The 26,317-nt window shown below is 43.8% G+C and overlaps 1 protein-coding gene across 1 annotated transcript in view; it reads right to left on the bottom strand.

Moving 5' to 3' along the window:
- ADGRL4 (adhesion G protein-coupled receptor L4) overlaps positions 1-26,317 on the bottom strand; it is an 85,232-nt gene that overhangs the window by 10,410 nt on the left and 48,505 nt on the right. The window contains exons 7-10 of the mRNA XM_015407104.1: positions 19,114-19,290; positions 17,201-17,401; positions 12,253-12,473; positions 9,857-9,923 (exon numbers count right to left, since the gene is read on the bottom strand). Coding sequence (XP_015262590.1) covers positions 9,857-9,923; positions 12,253-12,473; positions 17,201-17,401; positions 19,114-19,290 — 666 coding nt within the window. The remainder of the gene's footprint in view (positions 1-9,856; positions 9,924-12,252; positions 12,474-17,200; positions 17,402-19,113; positions 19,291-26,317) is intronic.

Genomic DNA, 26,317 nt, shown 5'->3' with positions numbered 1-26,317 from the left:
GGAGAATATCGAAACAATTATTTATAAATCATACAGTAAATGAAGAATTTAAGAAGTGGCTATTTGAAAATAAGCATATTAAAAGGAGAGAGGTGAAGAATATGTGCATTATATGATTTTTTCTGATATAAGGAGAAACTCTCTGATATTGAAGCCTCTTTAAGAATAAGACCCTTTGCAACTCTCCATTGCTACAAAGAAGATTCAGTCTAGTAAAGAAAAAGCTAATTCTAAGATTCTGACACTCTTGTTCTGAGTCAGTTGAGTGCCTCACATTCAAAGCTTCAAAACTGTAGCTCCCAAATCATTCTTTTCTACTTTTTCAGGCTTGTGCTCAATAATAGATGGAGCCATCTATATGCTGATGTCAACCCTTAGAAAAATAGAGATGGGGTGGGGGGAGATGTCTCCTGCTGCTCTTTTAGTAATATACTTGCTTTAAAAGATCAGATTAGATATGGCTCCTTAAAAAATGTCTGATGTTCAGAACAGCTGTACAGACATCATTCTCCCCAATGACCCTTATTATCAATGTTAGAATTAACAAGCTTGAATTCTGATGTGCAATCTGCTGTGAACAGGAAAAAGATTTCTGCCTTCTGGCTAACCGATGGATAAAAATTGCTTCAATGCTGCTTCAGCTAAGGAAGAAGAGAGTTAAACTGCTCACAATACCACAGTTTAAACCAGAAAATGAAAATGTATTCCATATTAATTCCCTAAAACTGCATACAAGTTGACAGTCAAACGAGTGGTAGGTCTACTGCTTTGATTTTTCTCTTTATTATCTCCTAGATGAATCCATCTGGCCAACTGCTTTAGTTGTTTAGTTACAGATGGACACAATACCAGAAAACTTAAGAATGACAAGAAGTAATATTGGGGAAGAGGGTAGGAATAAAGAGGTTAGAATGAAAGGAGATTCTGCAACAGTAAGCATCCAGGGATGGATCCAAAGGAGTGCAAGTTGAGCTTGGCTCATGGGATGTATTGTTTTCACCTCCTTATACCTCTGCAGCCTACTGTATTCCCTGAAAAGCTGTTCCTGTGGATTGGGCCACCCTCTGGATTTGCCCTCAGGATATGGGGATCTACAGTAAGAAAGGGGCTTAATTTACTACTTCCTTCTACCAATGGAAGTCATTTTCCATGGGCAGATGTCAGCTATAGATCCAACCCATGATTTTAAGTCATATTGTTTACTGCCATGATCTTGCTATCTCCATTTACGTTCATTCTCCTTGAAAATGTAATGTGAAAAGTTCTATAGTTTCTGAGCACCAAGAAGACTTCCCTCAATGTATTCATCTATAAGTTTTTGAAGCGCTGAGGAGAGCCATCTCCCATGGTGGCCATATGGTGTACTACTGAGTGAACACAGGTTTGAGTGGATTTGTGGTTATGTGATAACTTCATCACATGCCCTGTTCAACTAGGTTGGATCCAATGACCTCCTCCCACTAAGAGATCAATGGGAAAAATATGTCTGGCTTTTGCTTTAATTGTTTTCTATCTAATTTAGATTAAATTTTCATGGACTACAGTCCCATTTAACACTGACTGTCAAATTTCAGACAGACAGGATAAAGTACCCCTCTTTTATAAGCAATTTGAGTTAGAACACATTTACAGCACCATCCTAGGCAGAGTTAGACCCTTTGACTTTAGTGGATTTAGGCAGATGTAGCTCTGTTTAGAATTGCACTCTCTACCCACAACTGGAATAAAAATCCATTGGGATTGTGCCCATTTTTAAGGGGATGCTTTTTTCAGGCAAGTAAGAGTTTGGGTCCCATTTTAAAGGCAACTAAAATTCTCGTTAGTGTAGTGGGCACAGGAAGTTGTTCAACACCCCAAGAAGAGAAGCAGTAGGGCAGTGTGAGCAGAGATGGCATTTGGCATCCTTAGAAAGACAGGTAAATGTTACATGCGAAGTGGGTACATAGATTTACATTTGGCAGCTGGTAGCATTATAGAGCAAGCACGGGGAGGCATTTGAGAGGCAGGTTACGGAGGGCACTTTTGCATTTCAAGAAGGCAAGCAGTGTCTTGAAGGCCGCTGTGGTCTCACACAGCTCAGTCATATCATAGTGCTGAGTTGATGTGGGAAAGGCGAGCTAAAAATGTCTTAAAGAAATCAAATAAATCATAGTAGCAACACAGACTATAGAAGAGCTCATAAATACATACCTATCAATTAGAAAACAGGCAGGGAAATGGTGACCCTGCTCCTCCTCGCACAGAATATTTAAAAAGCTACTGAAAGGGTGTAAATGATTGCCTAAACTGCTGTGCACAGAACTTTATCTGCATAATTCTCTTTGGTGATGAGATCAGTATTGTCTGGTGTGACATAATCTGCTGATTTTGAGTATTTGCTGACTTTCTGTCTCCAGTCCTTCTGTGCTTCCTTCTTATTGTAAACATGAGATGCCAGAATATTGGGTATTAATGAATTTTTCCATTTATTTCCACAGGCCATCATTTTAAACATTTTGATTTGTTATAATAATAATGAAATTTTTTAAATTGGGATTTTTCATTATTAGTTAATGTCTGGCTGTGTATCAACAATCTCATGTTGTGATTCTCCCTCTCCCTTTCTATGTTTCCACTCACCACTGATAGGGATCTAAATATTCTCAGACGATACACTTTACATCTCTTGTCTTTTACATATTTTTGCTCCCTTCTTGAAGGGAATTTTTGGTTTTTTCCCTTGTTTTGGTTCCCAGCGCCTTCACAAAACTCATTGTTCTATTTTGATAGAACACACACACACACACACACACACAGCCCACCCTGCCTGACTTGGCTGTTCTGATCTAATCTGAAATATAGCTTTAGTTTATGCTTATGGGAATTTATCTTGAATCTGCAGCTTGTTTTACAAAGGTTTAAACTGCCCTGTTTTCTAGGGCGCAGTTTAGCAAGCTTCTGACACCATGCTTTGCATGTATAGAATCAAAATTAAGAACATCAATTAGATAGGATTAATTAGGCCAGTAGCATACACTTCTGAATGCTAGTGGTATTTTAAGATTAGTTGGTAAAGAAAAAGTGGTATTCCTGAACAGACCTTCTCAGAAGTACAGAGCGGCCTTGGTGTGTGTGTGTGGGGGGGCAGGTCTCCTTTGGAAGGAAAATTTATGCTCCTCTCCAGCTCTACCTACCTGCACTTAGTTGGATGGTGAGGGGAAAACGCTCAGGAAAATGGGGGATTATCTGCATTGTGCCAATGCCATGATGTCACATCCAACATGACCTAAAGAGATATCATTGTGCTGATTGATGCTCTAGCATTCACTCCGAACTCTACAGTTAAACTGTAAATTTTGGGTGAATGCTGGAGTGTCACCCCTATATGATGGACTGTGCCAGAAGTAACATTGCTGTGTTACTAGCAAAAGCATGATGTCACTGGAGAGCCCTGCCCAGTAAGTCTCCTGCTGACTGCCAGGGTTAGTCTGGTAACTTTAGGCATGGGCCACTTGCAGTTTTTGAGACCCCAGCTACAACAAAAACTAAAACTGAGAATGTGTTACATTTTGGTCTGATGGGGATGCACCGAAAAACAAGTTGCAAAACTTATCAGATGACAAAAAAATAATGTGTTGTCCCCCCACCCCTTTGAAATTGAGGCCCAAGCCCAGTGGCCCTTTTGTCTTCCCCATTGGTCCTGATTCTGAGTCAGCTGGAGAAGAACAAGAAAATGGTGATAAATGTGTGAGCTCAGTTTTATATCTTATGAACACCTTGAAGCTACCTAGTGCCAGGCAGACCATTGGGCTATCAAGGTCAGTAATGTTTACTCTGATTGAGCTGTCCAGGGTGTCAGGTTGAGGTATTTCACATGATACTACCAGATTCTTCTAACTGCTGATACTAGGGGTTGAACCTGGGGTCCTCTGCATGAAAAGCAGATGTTCTATCAGTGAGCTGCGGACTCTTCCTGTTCAGCAATGCAACACTAAAAGTATCTTCCTGACACAACATCTTGAGGTAAGGAATCTTAATCTACTTTGCTCTTAATTTATTTGTGGTGTTTATACTATACTGCCAACCTGCTATACCCCTAAGATCCACTCCCCTTTTTGAAAAAGCTAAAAGCTCTCATTTACATCATATGACCCACAGCCAAAACACCATTTGCACGGACAGTATGTTTGGACTTTCATTTCTCAAATGTTACTTCCTGTGAGGCATGACAAGCCTCTCTTGAAACTGAATGAAATCTCCAAAGCAGCTTATGATACGGTGGGGCAGGGGAACCCAATCACACTCAAAGCAAAAAACTGAAATATCCCCCTTGTGGTTCCCTTCAGTGGCCCATTGAATCCCACTTTGCAATTCTTTCCCCTTCTCACTAAAAATGCAGTGTTTCCGAGTAAGAGTTAGAGCTACAGTATGCCGTTTGTGAGAGAGTTGAACTGTGGCTAGGCTTGCTTTGAAAAGTCTCTGAAATAATTGCAATCTATCCGTTAGGCTCAAGATAAAATGCACGCTTGAAAGCTGCTGCTCTTTACAGCTTTGTACTTGATGTTTCAATTGTTCTTCTAACTGCTGCTCCCAGGAAAAAAAATACAACATTATTTTCTGAAGTGCATAGTTGCCCCCCCCTTTCCTATAGACCCCTGTTGGCTTTAAATTACTTAAGCCTTCTGTAATATGGCGGAATGTAGATTTTTTAAAAGTATATTTCTAAGTTGCATAAAGCAATAGAAAGAGCATAATTTGTTACATTTTCATATATTCCATCAGCACATATTTAGGAAGACTAAATGAGCTGGGTTTTCTCCTAAGTATGAGGATCCCTTTAAGGGCTCTTGGTGTAAGGGCAAGAGGAACGCCCAGCTCGGTGGCATGCCTGGGGATTACCCTCATGCTCAGGTTGCAGGGGAGACCACTTTGGGGTGACTGCCCTAGTGGGATCCAGCAACCTGTCATCCAAAGGTTTTCCTGTGACCCCAGCCATCAGACTGGGGCAGCCAGCAGTTCATCGACTGGCAGGCGGGTCAGTCAATGAGCAGGATCCGGTTCCCCATGTTGTGCCAATGCTTACTACAGCTGTAACCAATAAAGTTGTGGCCAATTTTATTCCACTTTTCTGAAAAACTGTCTGTGGTCCCATTCATACTTGCCAGGAAATGCGGGGGGAGGCGTGGCTGTTTGCGGTGGTACAGCGTGTCCCGCTGCAAATGTGATCAGACACGACAGCAGTTTCCTTCATTGGCGCACGTTCCTGGCACGCTCCAACGACACAAGAGGAGCGCGCTGGAGCGATCATACAAGGAGAGTCCAGCAGCGGCCCATCACAAGCCGTTTGCTAGTGGACTTTCGGAGGTAGGTTTTTACTCCGCATCTTCGGCCGGCTGCGACAGGTGCACTACGCTGGCCAGATGTTGCTGTATGATCACGCCTTTATAATCCGCCCGGCATTCGTTCCGCTCCCGCAGCAACTTCTGTGACTGATCGGAGCCTGTGTGTGTGTGTGTGTTATTTCAACTGGGGCTGTAAGCAGGATGTTGGATAGGGGGAAAACCTCCAATGCTTTCCTTGCCCTTCCCCTTGGGTTGGGGCCACAAATGCAATTTATTCAGACACAGTTTTGAGCATTGGTATAATGCTGATAGAATGTGTGGTGGAGAATGTATAATTAGTGGCTTTGAACAAATTGCGGTTCACAAAGAAGAGCTCTTGTCAGTATCATGAGCAATCATGTTTGACTACAACTTGAAATAAGAAGTTCTCATATTGCAATTAAGCACTGCCAGCTATATTTAATTATCAATATTTCAGGCTGTTTTCCCAATACTGTATGTGGGTCTGTCTTTTGAAGTCTGAAGACTTCAATTGATTCAAAATGTAGTAGCAAAATTGCTTGTTGGTATTGTAGCATTTTACCAGGGATTAGCCAGCAGCGGATTTGCACAAAAGCCCAGGTGGGAGCAATCATAAGCAGGGTGGAGGCAGAGGGTCCAGGAAATAAAAGAGAGACACACAGGAGTTTAAAGGAGGAAGAAGATGGGGCTGGAGTGCATCTTCCAGGAGATAAGACCATTTGAGGGAAGGATAGGACAGCTGACAGAGGCTACAGGAATCTGGACTGCACAGTAATAGCCACGAGTTTGGGAAAGATAATCGGAAAAGTGCAAACCTTGGCATTATCAGAGAAGGTGAAGTAAAACATGCTTCCCACAGAAAAGCAAACAAGAAGATAGCCAGCAGCCTTTCTACAGGAGACCAAACTGGCCTCGAGGGAGGGGCTATCAGAGTGTCAATGAGGACCGACGCAATTGTAAATGGAGAAGCAACTCAGGTGAGCGACTCTGGTGAACAGGGGAGCTGAGTAATTTGCCATAGAGTAGCAGAGGAGGTCTAGTTGCTCCTGGGGAGATGCCTGGTGGTGATAGTATAAAGTGGCTAAATAAAGGAGCACCTGATTCACAGTCCTTGGCATTTCTGGCCTTTATGACTCCCTGAAAAATGGTGGGGACTGTGTGAACCACTACAGGTATAGATTAAATGGAATATATTTCATGAGTGTTGACAGAACTATACGGGCTGTGAATTTGTTTCCTGTAACAGTTCAAAGCCCTAAATGCTATGGAACTAGGGTACTTAAAGGACCATGCTCCTGTCATATGAACCTTTTTGGCAGCTGAGATAGTTCCCAGAGGTCTTGTTCTATGTGCCTTACTTTCTGAAGGAAGATGGTTGATGAACTATCAGACAAAAAGGACTTTTTCAATTGTTGCTCCCCATCTTGGTATCTCCCTCTCTGTTGAAATTCACCGGGCACCAGGCTTTAGGGTCTTTTTATTGTTTTTTCAAGGAATTGTTAGTGGCTATTTATATACAGTTTTGTTCTTAATGCTTGCTTTTAATTTTTACTCTGGTTTCCTTTCTTCTGCCAACTGTTTTGGTAATTTTTGAATTTGAATGCTCCTGTTTTATTATAAGGATTTTATTTCTTCAGTTTTATGGTATCATAATTAATGTTATAGTGCAATCTTTTTCTGATTTATGTTTCTGTTTTTATCCTGCTCATTTTCATTTTGTTACTGTTACAATGTTCTTGGTGGGACACAGAGGCGTTTGAAAACTGCAGCTGCCTTTCACATTTTTGTGCATGTCGGGCCAGTTCCAGTGATTGTACTATTGGTGGGATCAGTGCAGACTTCCCATCATGGTTCCTGTCCTGGGGGGTGGGTGGGTTTCTTTTGCACATGCGCTGAACAGTTTCAACATTTCGGCAGCATTCTCACTCTGCCTATCTTCCTTGGAACACATGGGCAGGGGGTGATCCCCTCTCACGAGAGTAGCCCTATTAGTGTCAGTATATTTACTTTTGTGTAAAGCATGGGGGCTATTAAACAGCAGACAATATAATTTATTTGCTCAATCACTTGTCCCCTGAGATTTTAAAACTGAAAACATGAAAATAATGTAACAAAAAGAAGGGTTTTCCACACTGTGGAGAAAGGTGCAAAGGGTCAAGAGATGATTTGGTAGATGGTGGGAATATTTGGAATTCCAGACTCTCCCCCCCCATATCTCTGCAGGGGGAAGGTAGTGGCAAGCAAGCTCCACGCATTCTCAGGCTGTAGAAGAAGAGAGAGGCGGAGAGAGGACAGCAGACCAAACCCACCTACCCACCCACCCCACACACACAAGGCAAAGCAGAGGAAGGCAATGGGAATGACTGTTTATTTCACTCTCTCACACACGCACACATGCTCACAAGGCAGAGCAAAGAGGAAGGTGCCCCCAATGGGAATGTCTGCTTGTTTCAATGCAGGCATCTTCTGATACTGACATTTTTCACTACTGGCATGCAATTTTTTTTTTAAAAAAAAACACCAGCCCAAAGGCGGCAATCCTCAAGGTGGGTGGGTGGGAATGTTCAGATTCCCAGGAAGAGGCTTTTTTGTGAATGCATTTTACGATGAAAATAAAAAGTATGGGAGAAACCAGTTTTAAAAGGAACAGGGAAAAATTGGGAAGAAATGGAACAGCACTGAGATGTTTACAAAGTCTGAACAGAAGGAAAAAAAAAACCCCAGTAACACTGTGTAATGAAAGCAGAATTTTAAGGCAGTCTGAAAAATGCCAGATTTTTGGTAACAATAGCTTAAAAAACTGTTCTCCTTTAATACCAAGGCCCATCCCCAAGAGTGAGATATCATCTCCTGACAACCTTACCTGCCATGGATTATCCATCTATGACTTTTTGGCATCCTAGTAGTAACCTTGAATAGTTACTGTTCCTCCTAGTGCCCCATTTCCCCCCACCAGCAAGTGTCTTTCATGTGCTACTTCTTGCTGATCCTTCCTGACAGGGTTTATCCATTGTGCTTCTGCCTTTCCTCCATTCCCCCTGGTCACCATTCTGAGTCAGGCATTGTCCTAATAATCAAAGCAACTGAAGAATATGTAGAATCTCTAAATATATTCTTAGTCAATAAAGCAGTCAATTTTCCAAATTGTGAGCACAACCTCCATCTGTGGTAGGTTAGAAGCACTGTCCCTTTTCCCCTCTTGTTTGTCAGTTGCATGATTCCCCAGTGTTTTGCTTTGTATTTTACAGCTACCATAGCGGTAAAATTTATATTCAGTACTATTACAATTTTCATCTACTAATGGAATTACTATCTTTGTTTGTGCTTTAGAGCAATAGAAATTACTCCCAACATTACTACTGCAATTTTAAGCCCTCAAAATTTACTATTAAAGATAAATACAACAACAGAATGACCATAAACATATACATGTCCTTCATGAAAAAGTGGGCTTTTTGTTTCTCTCATAGTGGGGCCCAGATTGGTGGGACATAAAATATGAAAGGTTGAGAATTGTTGTTCTAGATTAGGATAAAAAACTTTTATCCATTTGGTCCAATGTCTATAATACAAGAGAGCTCTTTCTAACATAGACATTATGTATTTTGACATTTAAATACTCATAACAATCCACGAAAGACATGTGTAATACTGAGCAATCAGTTAAAACCTTTAACTGTTTTTAAAAATTAATACTACTATAGATGAATGTCTGTACATTCTCTGAACTGCCTACTCATCTAACCTGCTGCACCAGTGAATCTGCTTTTCTAACACTTCTTTTTTGATCTCTATCTATTTTTTACTTGTGTAACTTTGCAACATGTAGGAAACCTCTTGATGTAGCCAGGTGGTTTTTTTTAAATTTAGAACATGACACCAACAAGATCAAGCCTGAAAATATTTCCAATAGGAATTAAAAGGGCTCCTTTCCACAGCAAAAATAGAGGGCTATCAATTCTTGCCTTGCCTGCCCATGTGAAATAGTGGGTTCTTGTCTCTGATGTCGCAATTTTGTTTCAAATAGCCTTGATGATGGCAGGGTACACGAGAATGATAAAATCATAAGGATGACAGCCTAATCTTCAAAGATGAGCGATCACAGATAAAACGTTAAGTAACTCAGCATTTGAAATACCACATTATCTGTCTCCTGGCACAATGTCTGTGTACACCCCCTGCCGAGTTCTTTAGAGATGTCACTGACATGTAAAGATGCTACGTCTTACATACTTGAATTGCTACAGAGAGTTCTGTTCCTTGAAGCCATAAGACTGAGAAAAATATTCTCTTATCTGAAATATTAGTTAATCAAACATATGTCTTCCAGATAGGCAAAGTATTTAGGCATATACAAGGTAAATATATTTTAGAGTGGCTAGTTAAAAAGTCTAAAATAGTTAATTTTGCCATATAATTAGCACTCACAGTGGGCTGCCAATGGGTTAGTGATTATTAAACACCTTTTATTATCAGTTTTATGTACTCCAATAAAAAAGAAAAAGCATACTTACAAGAATTATTAGACATGCTGGTCCTATAAAACTCCATATAAAATTATTCTTTGTGCTGAGCCAACATCTGAAAAGTAAACAGCACATAATTCCTTGAAATGTATTTAATGATTATCTATCAGCATGCATGGATGCAACTCAAGTTGAATCCTTCCCCCATTTTTTCTGTCTGAGAGCTCCATGGATCAGACAGGAAGTAGCTTCCTTTGCCACTAACAGTGTTGATCAGAGGAAGGAACTGCAGGCAGTTCAAATTGGTAGATAAGCACCAAAGTGTAGAATCTCTCTGGTCCTCATAAACATCTGATTCTAGAGATTCAATCCCACTATATTAGCTGCTATAAATTTCCCATAATACTTGACTACTACTTGGATACTGACCACTAAGCCTTCCCATCTAGTGTCTCACTGATGTTTATTTTACTTGTTTATTTTTTTAAGTTTCTAACCGGTCTTCCCCCATCCTTCAAAGAGACCCAAGAAAGCTGTAACCAGTGTAAGTGCTCTTCCCCTGATGGGAGAGCAGATATCCATTAGAAGACGTTAGGCTAAGAAATGTCATCAAATGCAGCGTAATTCTTCTTCTATTGCAAGGTATAGGCCTGGTTTCTTGACAGGAGAGGAAAATGCAGCAGCTGCTGCTGCTACAGACTTCCTATTAAGGTCTCAGTTGTGACCAGTGTTCCCTCTAAGCTGAGTTAGTGTGAGCTGGCTTACAGTTTTTTAGCCTCCGGCTCACACATTTTTGTCTTAGCTCAGGGAGGATGGCTCCAGAGCAAACTCATTTATGCAGTAGCCAAATCATTCTCTCACAACTTTAATGCCAGTAGCTTACAAAGTAGAATTTTTGCTCACAGGCCTCCATAGCTTAGAGGGAGGATTGGTTGTGACTCCTCTCATAGGGGCACTGCCTGGCTAGTGAATGGTCCTGTAAGGCTGACCTGCTTCTGCTTTATAGCCTCAACAAGCTAGAGGACAGAGAGCAGCTACACAGTGAGACAATAGCCTGCAGTAGTCTTTTCACTGGTGCTCTCCTCTCTCACAGGTCCCATGAAGCTGCCCAAGGCTCCTTGACTCTGGTGGGGTAGCAGGCAGACAATGAGATGAAGTGAAGTGAAGTTAGTGAAATTCTCCAGCATAAGTGTACCTTCAGTTTATCCCTTCCCCAACCACACTGGCTATAACAGGGCAACCCACTAAGAACAGGGAATCCAGCTTCAGTTTATACCTGTTGGCTGAACACTGGTATGTTTGTTGCCTACCATAAATGGTAGTTTCAATCCAACTACACAAAAACATCAACAAAACCAAAACACCTTAAAATCACAATGTACCAACATCTTCAGTGGGGCCCGTACTGGCATCTGCCACACCTTGCCAAGCTGTGGAGCTGAACATTAGAGGCAGAGATCTGAGGCTCAAAGGTTACCAGATGTACAGTTTGTTATTGGTCCAGTTACTGTCTAAAAGACAGAAAGGTACAGATGCTAAGGAATAGTGAGTTGAGAGACAGTGTGGTACAGTATTTAGAAGGATGAACAAATGAGAGACCTGGATTCAACTGCCCCCCCAGTCAAGAAGCTCACTGGGTGGTCTTGTACCAATTACTGTTTCTCAGTCTAGACTATTTCACAAAGTCATCTACCACATTTTTATCTCACATTACCACATAAACTGCCTTCAACTGAGTTCAGACCATAGGTTCATCAAGGTCAGCTTTGTCCATTATTACAGACAATAGCTCTCCAGAGTTTCAGACAGATGTTTTCCACATCACCTACTAGTTGATCCTTCTAACTGGGATTAAATTTGTGATCTTTTGCACTGAACCAGTCTCTTCCACAGCTCAGGATACCCTCAGCTAAATCTGAGATAAATGTTTTAAATCCTTCCAGTATAAAGGGTTCAGCAAGAGGAAAAGATAAAAGTATAAAAAAGAGGAGGCAACCTGATTAAGACAAGAGATAAGCTTCAGTAGAGGAGAGACCTTAAGAAGGTGAACATATTTTTTGTTGATTAACTGGTGGGTTTTCAGAACAAATGTTGGATAATGGCAACATTTGCAGTGCTAATAATTTGTAAACTTTGTTTGCTGGAGAATGGACAGCCATCCACTCTCTCCTAAAAGTAGATCAACACAGTCTAAAGCTGACAGTGATAGGAGGATGCATATCACTATGAGCTCTTTGGAGGAATAGGGATAAATTTCAAATAAATAAAGTTCACACACTAAAGTATGTACAAAAATACATGGACAACTCACTGTAAAACAGAGTAATGTGAGATACCAAGTTTTGCAATGATGAAAATATGTTTTGACTTACACATCCCTGAAAAAAAAATGTTATTTCAAAACTATCCATAATAAAAGGCAACATATAAAAACAATGACCTACACATCAGTTCTTCTATAATACTTGTATCCTAGTGCAGCAGAAATTCCAACAACCACTGCTGGGCTTACATAGCCGAAGATATAGAAATTCTTGTGAAGGAATCCTTTATTGTATATTACTCCAACGACTATCAAGTAAAGGTGAATGCCTTCAATGCACATCCATGCAAAGGCAGCTAAGAGGAAGTAATGGAGTAATCCTGCGGTGATTGAACAGAATAGCTAAAAGAGGAAACAGAAAGCAAGGTAAATGAATAACATAAAAGACTTTGTGTATGTCAAACTAGTTTAAAAAGAATTGATACCAGTATAGAAGAAAACCTGTTCCACTGAGATTTTTTTCTCAGTATAAAAATATCCATGCTTCTCATTACTTTTCTGGAAATACATAGGGTAAACACCGCACCTATTCAATTTTTTTTAAAAAATCAAGCCACATATCCATTTCTTATCTGCCATGCACATGTAAGTCCATCCAGGATATCAACTGCCCCTGCTAATCATATACATTTTGCAATAAACAAACACATTGTAAACTTTTAACTGGATATAAACTGCAGATATCTTGGTAGGTATGTGAGCTTCTATTCTAATTCAAAAGCGTGCCATAGTGTATGCATTCAACAGATCAGCAAAATGGAGCTAGGGCCAAATAGGGGGATTTCACTACAAATTTAAAGGATGGCCCAAGTTTGCAGAAAAATCTGAAACCATAAATAAATGCATGGGGAATTAAAACCTCAAAGAATGGTAGAAACAATACCTGCAGGTTTAAGAAAAGAATGCCCACTGATATCTCAGTGGCCATTCTGGAGGTTGCCAGACAACCTGAACAATATTGCTGAGACTTCCAAGCCTTGGTTTCTATAAAGCAATTATGGGTATCGGGATGTACTTGGACAAAACCTTTGAAAGTGTCCCATTTCACTTCCCTGTCATGTCCCCTGATGGAGCAGGACTTGCCAAGAATAAGCCTGGTGGTAACTACTGGAGGCACATGAGCCACACTATCCAGCCCATGACAGCAGCCACTGTTCAACTAGCCTAGCCTAATGGCAGTGGTGGTGGCCCCTACACAACAGGTCCGAGCCAGATCTAGTGGTGGAGGTCTCCACACAACTAGGCTCAGGCCAACTGCCACTGTGCAACTGGGTCCACTGGGGGACTTTGGGGGGTGTTACTGGAGGGGGTGGGGAGTCCCAGCATGATGACATCACTCAGAAGTAACATCATCACATTGGGGAGTGGAGGCCCTTGCCTCTCCCCAGCAGCATCTAAAGGGTCTTTTTAAATCTACCTGGGGAGAGGTGGGGAGGGAGGCCACACACACTTGTACCCTGAGCCCCGAATTCAGGGTTCAGAGTGCAGGCACGCAGCCCCCCCTCTCCTCAGCAGCATCTAAGGGTCTTTTTAAATCCCACTGGGGAGGGGGGAGGCCAAGTGGTTGCTCTTGGGGAAGTCCAGCTGGCGGGCAAGTGGGAAGGATCCCCTCCAAATTGGGCAACCCCCACCAAGATGGTGGGTCTGGCAAGCCTAAGAGGAAATGCAAAATGCAATTTAACAAGGATAAGTGCCAAGTTCTACATCTGAGTAACAAAAATGAGGAATGCACATACTGGGTGGAGGATACACTTCTGGGTAGCAGTGTGTGTGAACAAGATCTTGGGGTACAGGTGGACAGTAGGTTAAATTTGAGCAGCCAGTGTGATGCGGTGAAAAAAAGGCTAATGTGATCTTGGTGTGTATCAACAGAGGCATAATATCCAAATCGCAAGATGTCATAGTCCTGCTGTACACTGCATTTGTCAGGCCGCATCTGGAGTATTGTGTGCAGTTCTGGAGGTCTTACTTCAAAAAGGATGTGGACAGAATGAAGCGGGTGCAGGGGACAGCAGTGAGGATGATTGGGGCCTGGAGACCAAGCCCTAACAGGAAAGGCTGAGGGGCTTGGGAATGTTTAGTCTGGAGAAGAGGAGGTTGAAGGGGGACATATTGCTCTCTTTAAGTATTTGGAAGGCTGTCACTTAGAGGAGGGCAGGGAGCTGTTCTTGTTGGCAGCAGAGGATAGGACTTGCAATAATGGGTTTAAATTACAGGTGGGAAGCTACCAGCTGGACATTAGGTTTTTGGATTTTTTTACAGTAAGAGTTGTTCAGCAGTGGAATCAGCTGCCTAGGGAGGTGGTGAGCTCCCCCTCACTGGCAGTCTTTAAGCAGCAGCTGGACAAACACTTGTCAGGGATGCTCTAGGCTGATCCTGCATTGAGCAGGGGGTTGGACTAGATGGCCTGTATGCCCCCTTCCAACTCTGTGATTCTATGATTCTATTAAATAGTGTGTGTGGGGGGGTATACAGAAGAAAATATATCTTCACTGGCAAGTCTTTGCTGATTCCCTGCTTGTTCTATTCATTTTAAATTGTAATGGTTTAACTGCGCTATGTAAACTGCCTTGAGCCTAAAGGGAAGGTGGGATATACATATTTTAATACAGAAATAAATAAATGTTTAAACAAATAAATAAACATTGAAACAAATAAACTTTGAAAATGAAAATGATTTTCAATTCTATTTTAAAGCCTAATAAAAAAGTAGAATGTTTAATCCCCTGCTGTTAGCTAGATGCTGGTTTTTTTGCTTTTTTACATAACTTTGTATGTCTTTAAATTAGGGATGCTTAAACACTCACTGGTTCAGCTCATGTCCTGCTTGCTAGTGGTTAACAGAGAACCAGTTTTTCAACAGAGTATTTTGTTAACCAGCTAATGTCCATTCAACAGATTCCTTCACTGTATTTCTTCCAGCAGTGCAATATATTGCAATTGCCTTTGCATGCAGCATTTCCCCTGCCTGAGTGCTTTTTTAGTTTACTTCTTTAAATCAGTATTTGCAGTTGTGTCCTAATGTTCTAACAATCTACTGCCATAATCTCTCAATGCCCGTGTTTCTTTTTAAAAAAATTCTCTAGTCCTGTTTTGATGGTGATTTATGGTGGGCTTTTTTTTTAATGAAAGCAGGGAAATCAGAGATCATGGCAGTATGATCTGGCCATGGTGATCCAGGAACTCAGCACATCCATGTTAAATTACTGTAATCTGCTTTACATGCAGTTGCCTTTGAAAACTTAACAGAAACGTTAGTTGGTCCAAAATTTGCCAAGCCAGCTGTTGTTAGGATGGGGATACAAGGATCATATAATCCTGATGCTCAAAGTTCTGCACTGGCTCCCCATCTTCCTCCTCCTCTACTATCCAGCCCATCAATTAAAATCCTGTTCTCAAGCCCAGTATCACTGCTGATGCTTGGCTCCTAAGTTGGAATTCATATACAGATTTGATAGTAACAAACATGAACTCAGTAGGGACACAGTTAAATCAGTCAAACCGGGACTTAGTTAGCTTTAAAGAAAGTATTTGTTCCCTCTTACAATACAGTGGACAAACACTTCATAGGGGATTTCCCACATCTAGGTCTAGTTGCCCACCAAAGCGCTAGATGGCAACAGGGGAAAAGTAAAGGGGAAAACCCCCAGTCTTACTGGACATAGATACAGTATTTACTGGACGTTGATATAGGAAGTAACAGGGGTAGCCCTAGGGACCACTTGAAATTCTACTACCCTTGTCACTTCCTGTATCAACTTCCAATGAGTACACAAGGCTGTATTTAATATATATATGCTGCAACACTGTGCACCCCCCCCCACAACTCTCCCACCATTCACCAGGCACTGCTTGGTAACCCTACTATTCTGATTTATCCACTATGTCAATTTGTCAACAGCTGTGATCAGCTCACGCCAGCTCTGAGTGGATCATTTGTTGACTGGATCTTGTTTTCACCTGTGCTATGCAAATACTGTTGCACACTTTTTTCTTGTAAACACCTTTTATATCTTTTTGTGATGACTCTTCTCCCCTGTTTGCTATCTGAAGTTCTGGATTTGCATATGTTTGGCAACTGAATGTAACATTTTATCACTTTGATAAAGTGCATACGTGCTCACAAAAGCGTATGCCACAAAAAAATAATTAGTCTTTATGGTACGACAAATTGCTTTGTTATTTCTACTAAAGATGCATGAACCAAGGGCCCATAGATAAATCTTGATTTTGGATTCCCAGTGGAGGTCATTTGACATTACACATAAGACAGAGGAACTGAGAAGGACAGAACACATTGGTAGAAGATTTATGCTCCAGTCTGTCTTTTAATTCACTTCCTTTGTTCCTTTTTTGTCTAATTTAGATTGTGGGAGGGAAATTAGCATGATGTAGTCCGGTCTCCTCAGATCTTGGAAGCTAAGCAGGGTTGGTACTGGGAAGGGAGACCACCAAGGAAGTCTCTGCAGATGAAGGCAATGGCAAACCACCTCTGCTTCCCACTTTCCTTTACAGCCCCTTGCTCAGGCTGCTATAAATTGGTTGGGACTTGACGGCACTTTACACATACACGATTAAGATGGTAAACCTTGGTGGGACATTTTTATTCTCCCTGACCCTCAGGGTGGCTGATTTAAATAAATAAATAAATAAATGATTAATATTCTGCATACTAAAATTGGCACTAGTGATAGTGTTTACAACAAAATAAAATCACAAGAGCACTACAGAGCTATATGCAAACAACATTCTTGTACGCTGGAGAGAGAAAGAGTAAATCAGCATAATTCCTGTTGGAACTGTTAGGGGTTTTTTTCTATTGCTGGAGCATTTCTCTTTAAACAAAACTAATACCATGCCTCCCGTGTTCTTTATTAAGTTGCCTGTCATTGATTGCCTGGAATACTTAGAAGAGACTTTTAAATTCCAAAACAATTGCCTGTGTGTACACTCAAATGTCAACATTCATATTAAGACTAGAAAATGCTACATTCACATTTGAGAATCGCAGAATAAAGCATACATTTGTTTTTGTGTTCCAAATGAAGAAACAAGGAAAGTACACACACCTGATTAGTGCTCATGTTAATCCCAACAAGAAAAATAAGTTCCGCCAGGAAAAGACTGCAACAGAGATTTTTATGAATTGTTGTTCTCGTACTTTGTATTTCACTGAAGAACCAGAATGTGAAAATGCACATGGAGAGGCAAATCAACGAGATAATTATTCCTAGCTGAGTGATTCTTGTAAGAATATAATCCTTGACATCCTGGGGGGGAAATTATAATATAATATTGATGAGAAATGGCTCGATAACGTCTTTAAAACTTTATGCAATAATACAATCCTAGGTTTTTATACCTTCAATCCTACAAACCTTTGTATTTTTTTGCATTATCATTAATAGGAACATGGTACAAATTTATAATAATTTCAGTAAAATTGTTTCCTATGCCAGGTATAATGTTTTTTGGGGGAAAATCTATAGCAAGACCTTGGCTGTGATCCAGTATTTACTGTATGCAACTGCAGACTATGATCCAAATGTTGTGTGCAAGAAAATGTCTTACTTCCAACAGGTCAACACTGTTCACTTGGGAAAAAGAAAAGGAAATGTCCTTCTACTTCTTAACAGGAGATCAGCATCTTCAAAGGTGACAATGCATATTATCTAGTACAGTGAGGGATGAGCAGAACTGCTGCATTGGATCCAGCCAGGGCTGGGGTGGAGGGTTTGCTCCATCTTGTCCAATTTGTTTTGCTCCATCTAGGCCAATTTCAACCTCTGTTCCACATGGCTTTGTTCATGCAGGTCCCATGACCCCAATCATAGCCTTTTTGGTTGTCAAAGGGGACCCCTTCATCTCCTTTTCATCAGTGGAAAAACTGGTTGTATCCAACCCACTGTATGTCCCAAAGGTACATGCATTTGATTGATATATCATTGCTTTTCATGATAGTTAGCAGCATATGTGCTTAACATTAGTTTTTAATACGTCACACATTTTAGTCTGTAAAGTACTGTGAAACTCCCATCTGTTGCTCACACTGAACTTCCTTCAATCTTCAGTAGCTGACTGGCTTTTCCACACTAGGTGACCATGTCTATCCCAGCATGACAGATCCACTGTGGATCAAGAGGGAAGAAGGTGATATAATAGTCTGTCGCTTGATCATATCTGCATCAAATGTGCCCAAGTGCTGACCACAGTGAAGGAGGTGGGGTTGTGTACATAGGGTTGCCAACTTCAGATTGGGAAATTCCTGGTGTGCATTTTGGGGTGTATCCTGGGGAGGACAGCATTTGGGGAGGGGAGGAAGCTCAGCAGATGAAGTCCACTTTCTTCATTTTCTTCAGGGGAACTGAAGTTTGCAGTCCAGAGATCACTGATAATTCTTGGAGACCTCCAGGCCTCCCCTGGAGGATGGCAGGCCTAGCATACAAATGCATCACAACCAAGCCCTCCCCTATTGCCACTTGGTCCCTGGAGTAGGGTTGCCAGTCTATCCCCTGCCCCCAGCTCATGTGTCCCACCTCTGCTCAGATCATTCCTAGATGGTAAAATGAGAACAGCAGTGGCTTATGTCAAAATTTTGTTGAAATGATGTCTTATACAAAGATAATAAAGTAGTTTGTGAACTACACAACACTTTAGTACCAAAAATAAACATGGGTGAACTGTTTACTCAGCTCTTAGAGTAGGCAGCAATGATTGTAAAAGAGAAAAATGTGCATCACATTGTTATAATGGATTACTGAGATATTCTGGAAGTGTAAAGGTCAGGGACAATCTAACGATGGAAGTATTTAATTCTGAAGAATTATTCCATTGTGTATTGGCTCAGCAAGGCAAAGTGATGGAACCAAGTGACAGAGGTGGAAACGGTACTTCAAATCTAAAGTGGAAAAGATCTTACACTTTAAAGAAAGGTGCCAGTCAGTAAAAGAAATCAATGAACACTACATTAAAAAGCACTTACAACATTTGAGTCATTTGAGGACATCAAAACAGCAAAATGAGTCAGATGATTACATCTGCATGAGGTATGAGTACTATTAAAATGTGCTCTCTCACATCCTTCTGTAGACCAGTTTCCTTCCATTGTATCTTCTGAATAATTCCAAAATGCACATTTAATATCCTTTTTGTCTATAGCCTGGAACAGAAATAAAATGTATTATGAATGGGGGGAAAAATCACTCAGTAAGAAAGACATTAGCCAAATCAATCTATTACTTGGTTATATTTTGATAAAGGTACCCCTAGACCTTTCCTTTAATAATCCATGGTAAGAAGCATCACATAAATAAAAACAAAAAACAAAACAAGGAAATCTACATAAACATGAAGCAAAATAGGTAAACAAATGCATACCAATAAAAGATACATCTGCTTTGTACTACTTTTCAAATATTCTCCCTGAATTCCACCCAGGGCTCTAGTCGGGGGGGAGCTCTCAGGTACGGAGCTCCGGAAGAGAACCTCTAGGGGGCGGGGCGGTCACGTGGTGAAGCCCCGCCCCCTTCTTTACCCCGCCCTCTGCTTCGATCCTCATTCCATTTGGGAATGAGGATGAAGCAGGAGGGTAAGTAGCCGGGCCTTCTGACACACTTCCGGTGATGTCAGGGGGTGTGGCCTTCTGTCACTTCCGGTGATGTCAGGGGGCGTGGCATATGCAAATAAGTTATGCTAATGAGTTATGCTAATGAGCTCCGGCAGCTCTTTTTCTACAACAAGACCCCTGATTCCACCCATAAACAGTCAGCATGGTACTTTTTTAAAAATGATGCTATTCCTATTTTCCTTCAATGGCCAGGTCTTCCCACTGTTTGTTAACTTACTTTTCTGAGTCTCTGAGGTGGATACCTTTTTACCCTGGACTTCATATATTCTTTCCCCCCCTTTTTTCTGTTTGCAGAAGATCTTTAATTTTATATTTCACATCATTTAACCTCATACTTGCCCTGACCTGGATGGGTCAGGCTAGTTTGATCTATAACATCTCTGAAGCTAAGCAGGGTTGGCCCTGGTTAGTACTTGGATGTGAGACCTTCAAGGAGATCCAGAAGCAGGCAACGACAAACTACCTCTGTTTATCTCTTGCACTGAAAACCCTATGGCATCTCCATAAGTTGGCGGTGACTTAATAACACTTTCTACCACTCACCCTCATACTTCTGCAGATAACTCTTCCAATGTATAATCTAGAAGGACTATCCACAATAGAGCACACATTTTGCATGTGTCTCCCAGGTACAAACCCTTTATTTATTTATTTTATTTATAGTTAAATTTATATCCCACACCTCCCCACTGTAGCAGGCTCAGGGCGGCTAACAACATATTTATATTTATATTTTATTTTATTTTTATTTTTATTTGATTTTTATCTCGCCCTCCCGCTGAAGCGGCTCAGGGCGGCTTACAACAATAAAAATAATAAAACAATGCCTCTAAAACAATATACAATACATTAAAATCACAATTTACCCACATTATAACATACACATTATAAAATACACAAGACGGCGACTATAGATGCTGACATCCTCAATCTAAGTTGTTGAATGCTTGGCGGAATAACTCCGTCTTCACCACTCTCTGGAACTGGCGGAGATCCTGGAGAGCGCGGATCTCCTGAGGGAGCTGATTCCATAATGTTGGTGCTGCCAAAGAGAACGCCCTAGTTCTAGTAGATGTTAGTTTGGCGTCCCTAGGGCCAGGGGGGACTAATCGATCCTGTGACTCAGATCTCAGTGCTCTCAAGGAACATACGGGGAAAGGCGGTCCCGCAGGAAGGCAGGCCCCAGACCATAAAGGGCTTTAAAGGTCATAACCAGCACCTTGAAGCGTATCCGGAAACTATTGGCAGCCAGTGCAGCGCCCTCAGCACCGGCTGGATGTGCTCCCGCACAGGGGCACCCGCCAGCAGCCTGGCTGCGGCATTCTGCACCAGCTGCAGTTTCCGAAGTTGCCCCAAGGGCAGCCCCATGTAGAGAGCATTGCAGTAGTCCAATCTCGAGGTGACCATCGCATGGATCACTGATGCCAGATCATTGCGTTCGAGGAAGGGAACCAACTGCCTAATCAGTTGTAGATGATAAAAGGCTGCCTTGGCAGTGGCTGCTACCTGGGCCTCCATTGTCAAGGAGGCATCCAGGAGCACTCCCAAACTCCTGACCCTCGGAGCTGGCACCAATGGCGCCCCACCGAAGGCCGGGAGCCCTACCCCCGTACTGCTCCGATTCAGGCATAGGACCTCCGTCGGATTTAGTTTCAGTCGACTCTGTCCAAGCCAGTCCGCTACGTCCCGCAGCACCCGGTCCAGATTTTCCAGGTTAGAGCCAGTCTGGCCGCCCAACAACAGATAGAGCTGGGTGTCATCAGCATATTGATGACAACCCAGCCCATGCCTCCGGGCAATCTGGGCAAGGGGGCGCATATAGATATTAAACAACATCGGCGAGAGCACAGCTCCCTGTGGCACTCCACACTCTAGTGGATGCCTCTGGGATGTATTCTCGCTGAGCGCCACCCTCTGTCCCCGACCTTGGAGAAAGGAGAGAAGCCACTGCAAGGCAAGCCCCCGAATCCCCACGTCAGCGAGGTGGTGGGCGAGCAACTGATGATCGACCATGTCGAACGCAGCCGACAGGTCCAACAGCAGAAGCACCGCCGTCCCGCCCCGATCCAGATGCCTACGGAGGTCATCCATGAGGGCCACCAGTACTGTCTCAGTCCCATGGCCCGGGCGGAAGCCGGACTGGAACGGATCCAGCACGGAGGTGTAATCCAGAAAGGCCTGCAACTGTGCTGCCACCGCCCTCTCTATTACTTTGCCTAGATAAGGCAAATTGGACACCGGCCAGTAGTTGGCCAAATCGGCCGGGTCCAGTGCTGGTTTTTTTAGGAGAGGGTGGACTATCGCCTCCTTGAGAGCCTCCGGGAACAGACCCTCCGAGAGGGATCTATTCACAATATCCCGAAGAGGACCTCGCAACCCCTCTCGGCCAGCTTTAATCAGTCAAGAGGGGCACGGATCAAGGTTGCAAGTAGTTGGGCACACAGCCGAGATCAATCTGTCAACCTCCTCTAGACCGAGAGGGCCGAAACAATCCAGAATGGGACCTGAAGACGTGCTAGGAGCCTCGAGTTCACATACTGTCTCAAGTGTGGCTGGGAGATCACAACGGAGCAACAAGACTTTATCTGCAAAGTGCCTCGCAAACGCCTCACAGCCAATGTCCAATTCCTTAATCTTTTGTCTGCTCTGAGGCAGGGTGGTTAATGACCGAATCGTTCTAAATAATTGTGCCGGGCGCGAGGTTGCAGACGCAATCTCAGCTGCGTAGAACTCCTTCTTCGCAGCTTTGACCGCCATCTCATACGACTTCATAAACGTTCGATGCTTGAGGGCGCAGAGGACGTCTAGGTGCGATCTCCTCGATGTCCGTGGAGAGTCGGTTATTCCAACTCTCCACTAACTCATCTAACGAGTCACCAGGGGGCAGTGTATCCCGAAGAGCCATCTGAAGCCGCTCCGGGTCCATCAGGCTCCGCGGGCGAGCCCAAATTGGCTCGCTGCCCAAACAGGGTTGGGGTGAGACGTTCACTTGGGCCTTCAGGGCATAGTGGTCCGACCATGGAACTGCCGAAGCAGTAATTCGGTCCACTGTAATCCCCGCTGCGAAGATCAAATCAAGTGTGTGACCGGCTTGTGTGTGGGAACTGTTACACATTGGGAGAGTACCAGCGTCGCCATGGACGAGGCCAGGTCCAAAGATCGGGTGGAGGTTGCGTTGTCAACATGGACATTGAAATCCCCCAAAACTAGTAGTCTGGGGTGCTCCAACGCCCAGCCCGACACGGCCTCCACCAGAGCTGGCAGGCTGCTTGCCGGTGCGTTGGGCGGACGGTACAGTAACCAGACAGCCAAACTCTCCCCAGCTTCCCACACAAAGCCAGCACATTCAATGCCCGAGATCCTCACGGCCGGGAGGGCCCTGAAGGAGTAAGCCTCCCGAACGAACAGGGCCACTCCTCCCCCCGCCCTTTTGTCTGGGATTGGTGGAGGACCGAGTAACCGAGTAATGGGGGAGCCATCTGGGAGAGCGCTACTGTCTCCCCATCTCACACCCAGGTCTCGGTCATGCACGCCAGGTCCACATCCTGATCCATGATGAAATTTTGGAGAACAGAGGTCTTATTATTTATGGACCTGGCATTTCACAACACCAATGTTGGAGAAGGGTTCTTCTTCACTGCCCCACTCCCTGCCACCTTTGGGATGGGACACAGGCTGGATGGGGGCCGAGCTTCTCTGTTTCTCAGCTCCCTTCCCTTCAATTTCCGCCTGTTCCCACCGCTATACCTTCCCCTCCCCAAGAGCACTTGAATTCCCAGCCCTGCCACTTCTGTACCAGTTGGTCTTTGAGTGCCCCTTGGCACGTCCACAGACTCAACCACAAGGCTAGAAGAGGTACACACCCGCTAAATTGTTTCCTATTTCCGTGGAGCGCTACAATACTAAATAACAATATCCCTTTACTCCAATAGCAAGTCCCTGCCAGTGAATTCAATAAAGGCAAGGGAAACCTATTTAATCAACGTGGCAATAAGCATACCACTCCACTATTTGCATAGTAGCCCATCCACTATTTATCCTACAAAACAAGAATGCCCCTCTTATTCATTAACTATTAGTATCTACAACTGAGTAGTACAAGCTCCCTCCCTATTAATTAATAAATCAATTTGGTCCTTCAACTACTACTCACTAATTAATCACCATTTAATAATTTTAGCAATCTGATTCATTAATTGATTTGGCTAGTGCAGGTAGCCCTGTCAATCCGGGTTAATCCACACTCCACACTCCACATTGCTCTCCTCTTCACCATACTCTTAGGCTGTTCTGCTGTTGTTAATATCGCCCTGATGTTGTAGTCCTAGTGACACACCAAGGGCCTCCAATTACAGTCCCAGATCCTGGGCTCAGGCTCAGCTCCACAGGGTCTGACAAGATGTAATTCCACTGAGAATCCACTGAGAATCCAACAGCCACTCCTCAGTACTCCCGCCGATCCAGCAATAGTCCCAGCAGTCACGGGGCACTCCTTTCCTGTAAACCACTCTCCGACACTCCCCACAACCCAAGGGAAGGGGGGGGAGGAGGGGGGAGAAGGAGGGGGGATCCGCCAGAGCAGCTACGAGGGGTCTCCGATAGTTGCCTACTACCCTACGCGCTGCTCCTCGACGCTCCCAGCAGACAAGGGGAGGGAGGGCCCCTGCCGGAGCCTCTTCCCACCACGCTGTCCTCGCCGTCCTCGCCGGGGCACCCCAGCAGCCCGCCACCGGACGGCTCCACCACCCATCTCCATGCTCACACCAGCGTTCTCCACGCCGCCCGTCTCCGTGCTCACACCCGCGTCCTCCACGCCGCCACCCTACGTCGTCACCCCGAGCCGCCAGTGCCGTCGAGTCGTCCCCAGCTCCTACGACAAACTCCCGGCAGCTCCTCCCCTGCGCCGCGGCTACACTGCGTCCAAGCCGTGGCCTCTCTGGGCATCTCTGGGCTAGTCGGCCTCTCAGGGGTGGGCACGCCAAAAAAGCAACCCCAACCCAGTCACAGGCGAGGCAACCAGGGAAGCAGGAGAAACAGGAAAGGTAGGAGTGGATTATCAGCATGCTCTTCCAGTTCTTCTAACCAACTGAGGTCTTAATAGTCAGAAACTGCAGGAGCAAACTCGCAAAGCTCTACTGCAGGCGCCATCTTGCTTGTATCTTGCTTGCATCTTGCTTGCTTATAAACAATACATTAAAATTCAATATATATTAAAACGGCATTAGGTTAAGATTACAATATAAAAACATGTCTTCATTTTGGAGTACAGAGGTCTTATTATTGGTGGCTGCCTCCCAAGCTCTGCCAAGCTGTTAATCATCAGGCTGGAAAAGGTGTTGATGTTACGGCCAGGTTGGTGAAGATGTTGATTAAGCCTACAGCGCCCAGTATTCCCAGGCAGTCTCCCATCCAAGTACTAACCAGGCCCGACCCTGCTTAGCTCCTGAAATCAGAAAAGATCGGGCATGTTCAGGGTTGTATGGCCATAAGCCTAATCCTGACATTTCCATTTAGGTGCTGAAGGAGCAGATGTTAGAAATACTTTCTCTGACCCAGACTCTGAAAAGCCATATACAAGTGTTTGTCAGCAAGCTGCCATTGTGTTCTGTGTTACTTGTATCTTTGTACAGTTGCTCACCCCCTCCCCCCTGCCTGTTCACTAGTGTTTTATTCTGCTGTAATGCCTAAGCCAAACAACTGGAGGATGTATTGGGGGAGTTCACTTCACGGCCAGCTTGTTGCTTTTAGAGCCTGGGAACTGCACCTGTGTTATGTCTGGAGATAGCCTGGTTCTCAGGGAATGAGCGCGAAACCGTTTTAGTTCACCCGCCAGCGGGAAAGTGACCCATTGGTTCTGTACCTGTTTCAAATCCCTTTATTATGCTTGCCCTAACCGTTTGTAGTCAGTTCTAACAAAGAACGTGTTTGAGTATCTTTCCAATGCTTTGAAATAAAATCTTGCTGTTTAAAACGTGGATTTATTCTCGATGCTTGGGATCCCAACATATTGTTAGAACTCTCATCGTTCCTGTCGTCCCGAGTCTGGCGAGATCGGAGCCATTCCTAACACGGAGGGGGAAGCGGGATCGGTCCCAACGACCTCCACAACGTTGATCACCACGACGGCCGCATCTTCGTTGGGTGCGGTGGGGGGAACGATTCCCCGGTTACCTGCATACTTGTCCTGGCCGCCTCCGACCCCTTCGCAATGGGGCCCGCGGCAGACACCAATGCAGGAGGATTGGACTATGTATAATGCCAAGGGCACAAGGGAGGTTTATTCCCGCCGTGGCAGTGGACTTCGAGAGAGTCTGTTCGACAAAGGACTATTTCCCGATACGGAGAAGCCGGCTGCTGCCGGGAAGTACCGAACTATCCTCCGTGACACTGAGGATTGGATTTGAAGGGGACTATGAGCCACCTCCGGGATACCGACCTGGGGAACAAATCCCGGGGGAGGAGACTGGTGAGCGCCTCAACGAGCTAGAGCAGTCGGTGAGGGACCTGATGAGAACTGTACATGATGTGATGGAAGCTCTACCGGGGATGATGGACATTC

The sequence above is a fragment of the Gekko japonicus genome, unplaced genomic scaffold (genome assembly GCF_001447785.1).
Source record: "Gekko japonicus isolate JY-2015 unplaced genomic scaffold, Gekko_japonicus_V1.1 scaffold3031, whole genome shotgun sequence".
Taxonomy (NCBI): Eukaryota; Metazoa; Chordata; class Lepidosauria; order Squamata; family Gekkonidae; genus Gekko; species Gekko japonicus.
Note: the sequence above shows the minus strand (reverse complement) of the source record. Positions and strands in the feature narration are given on the sequence as shown.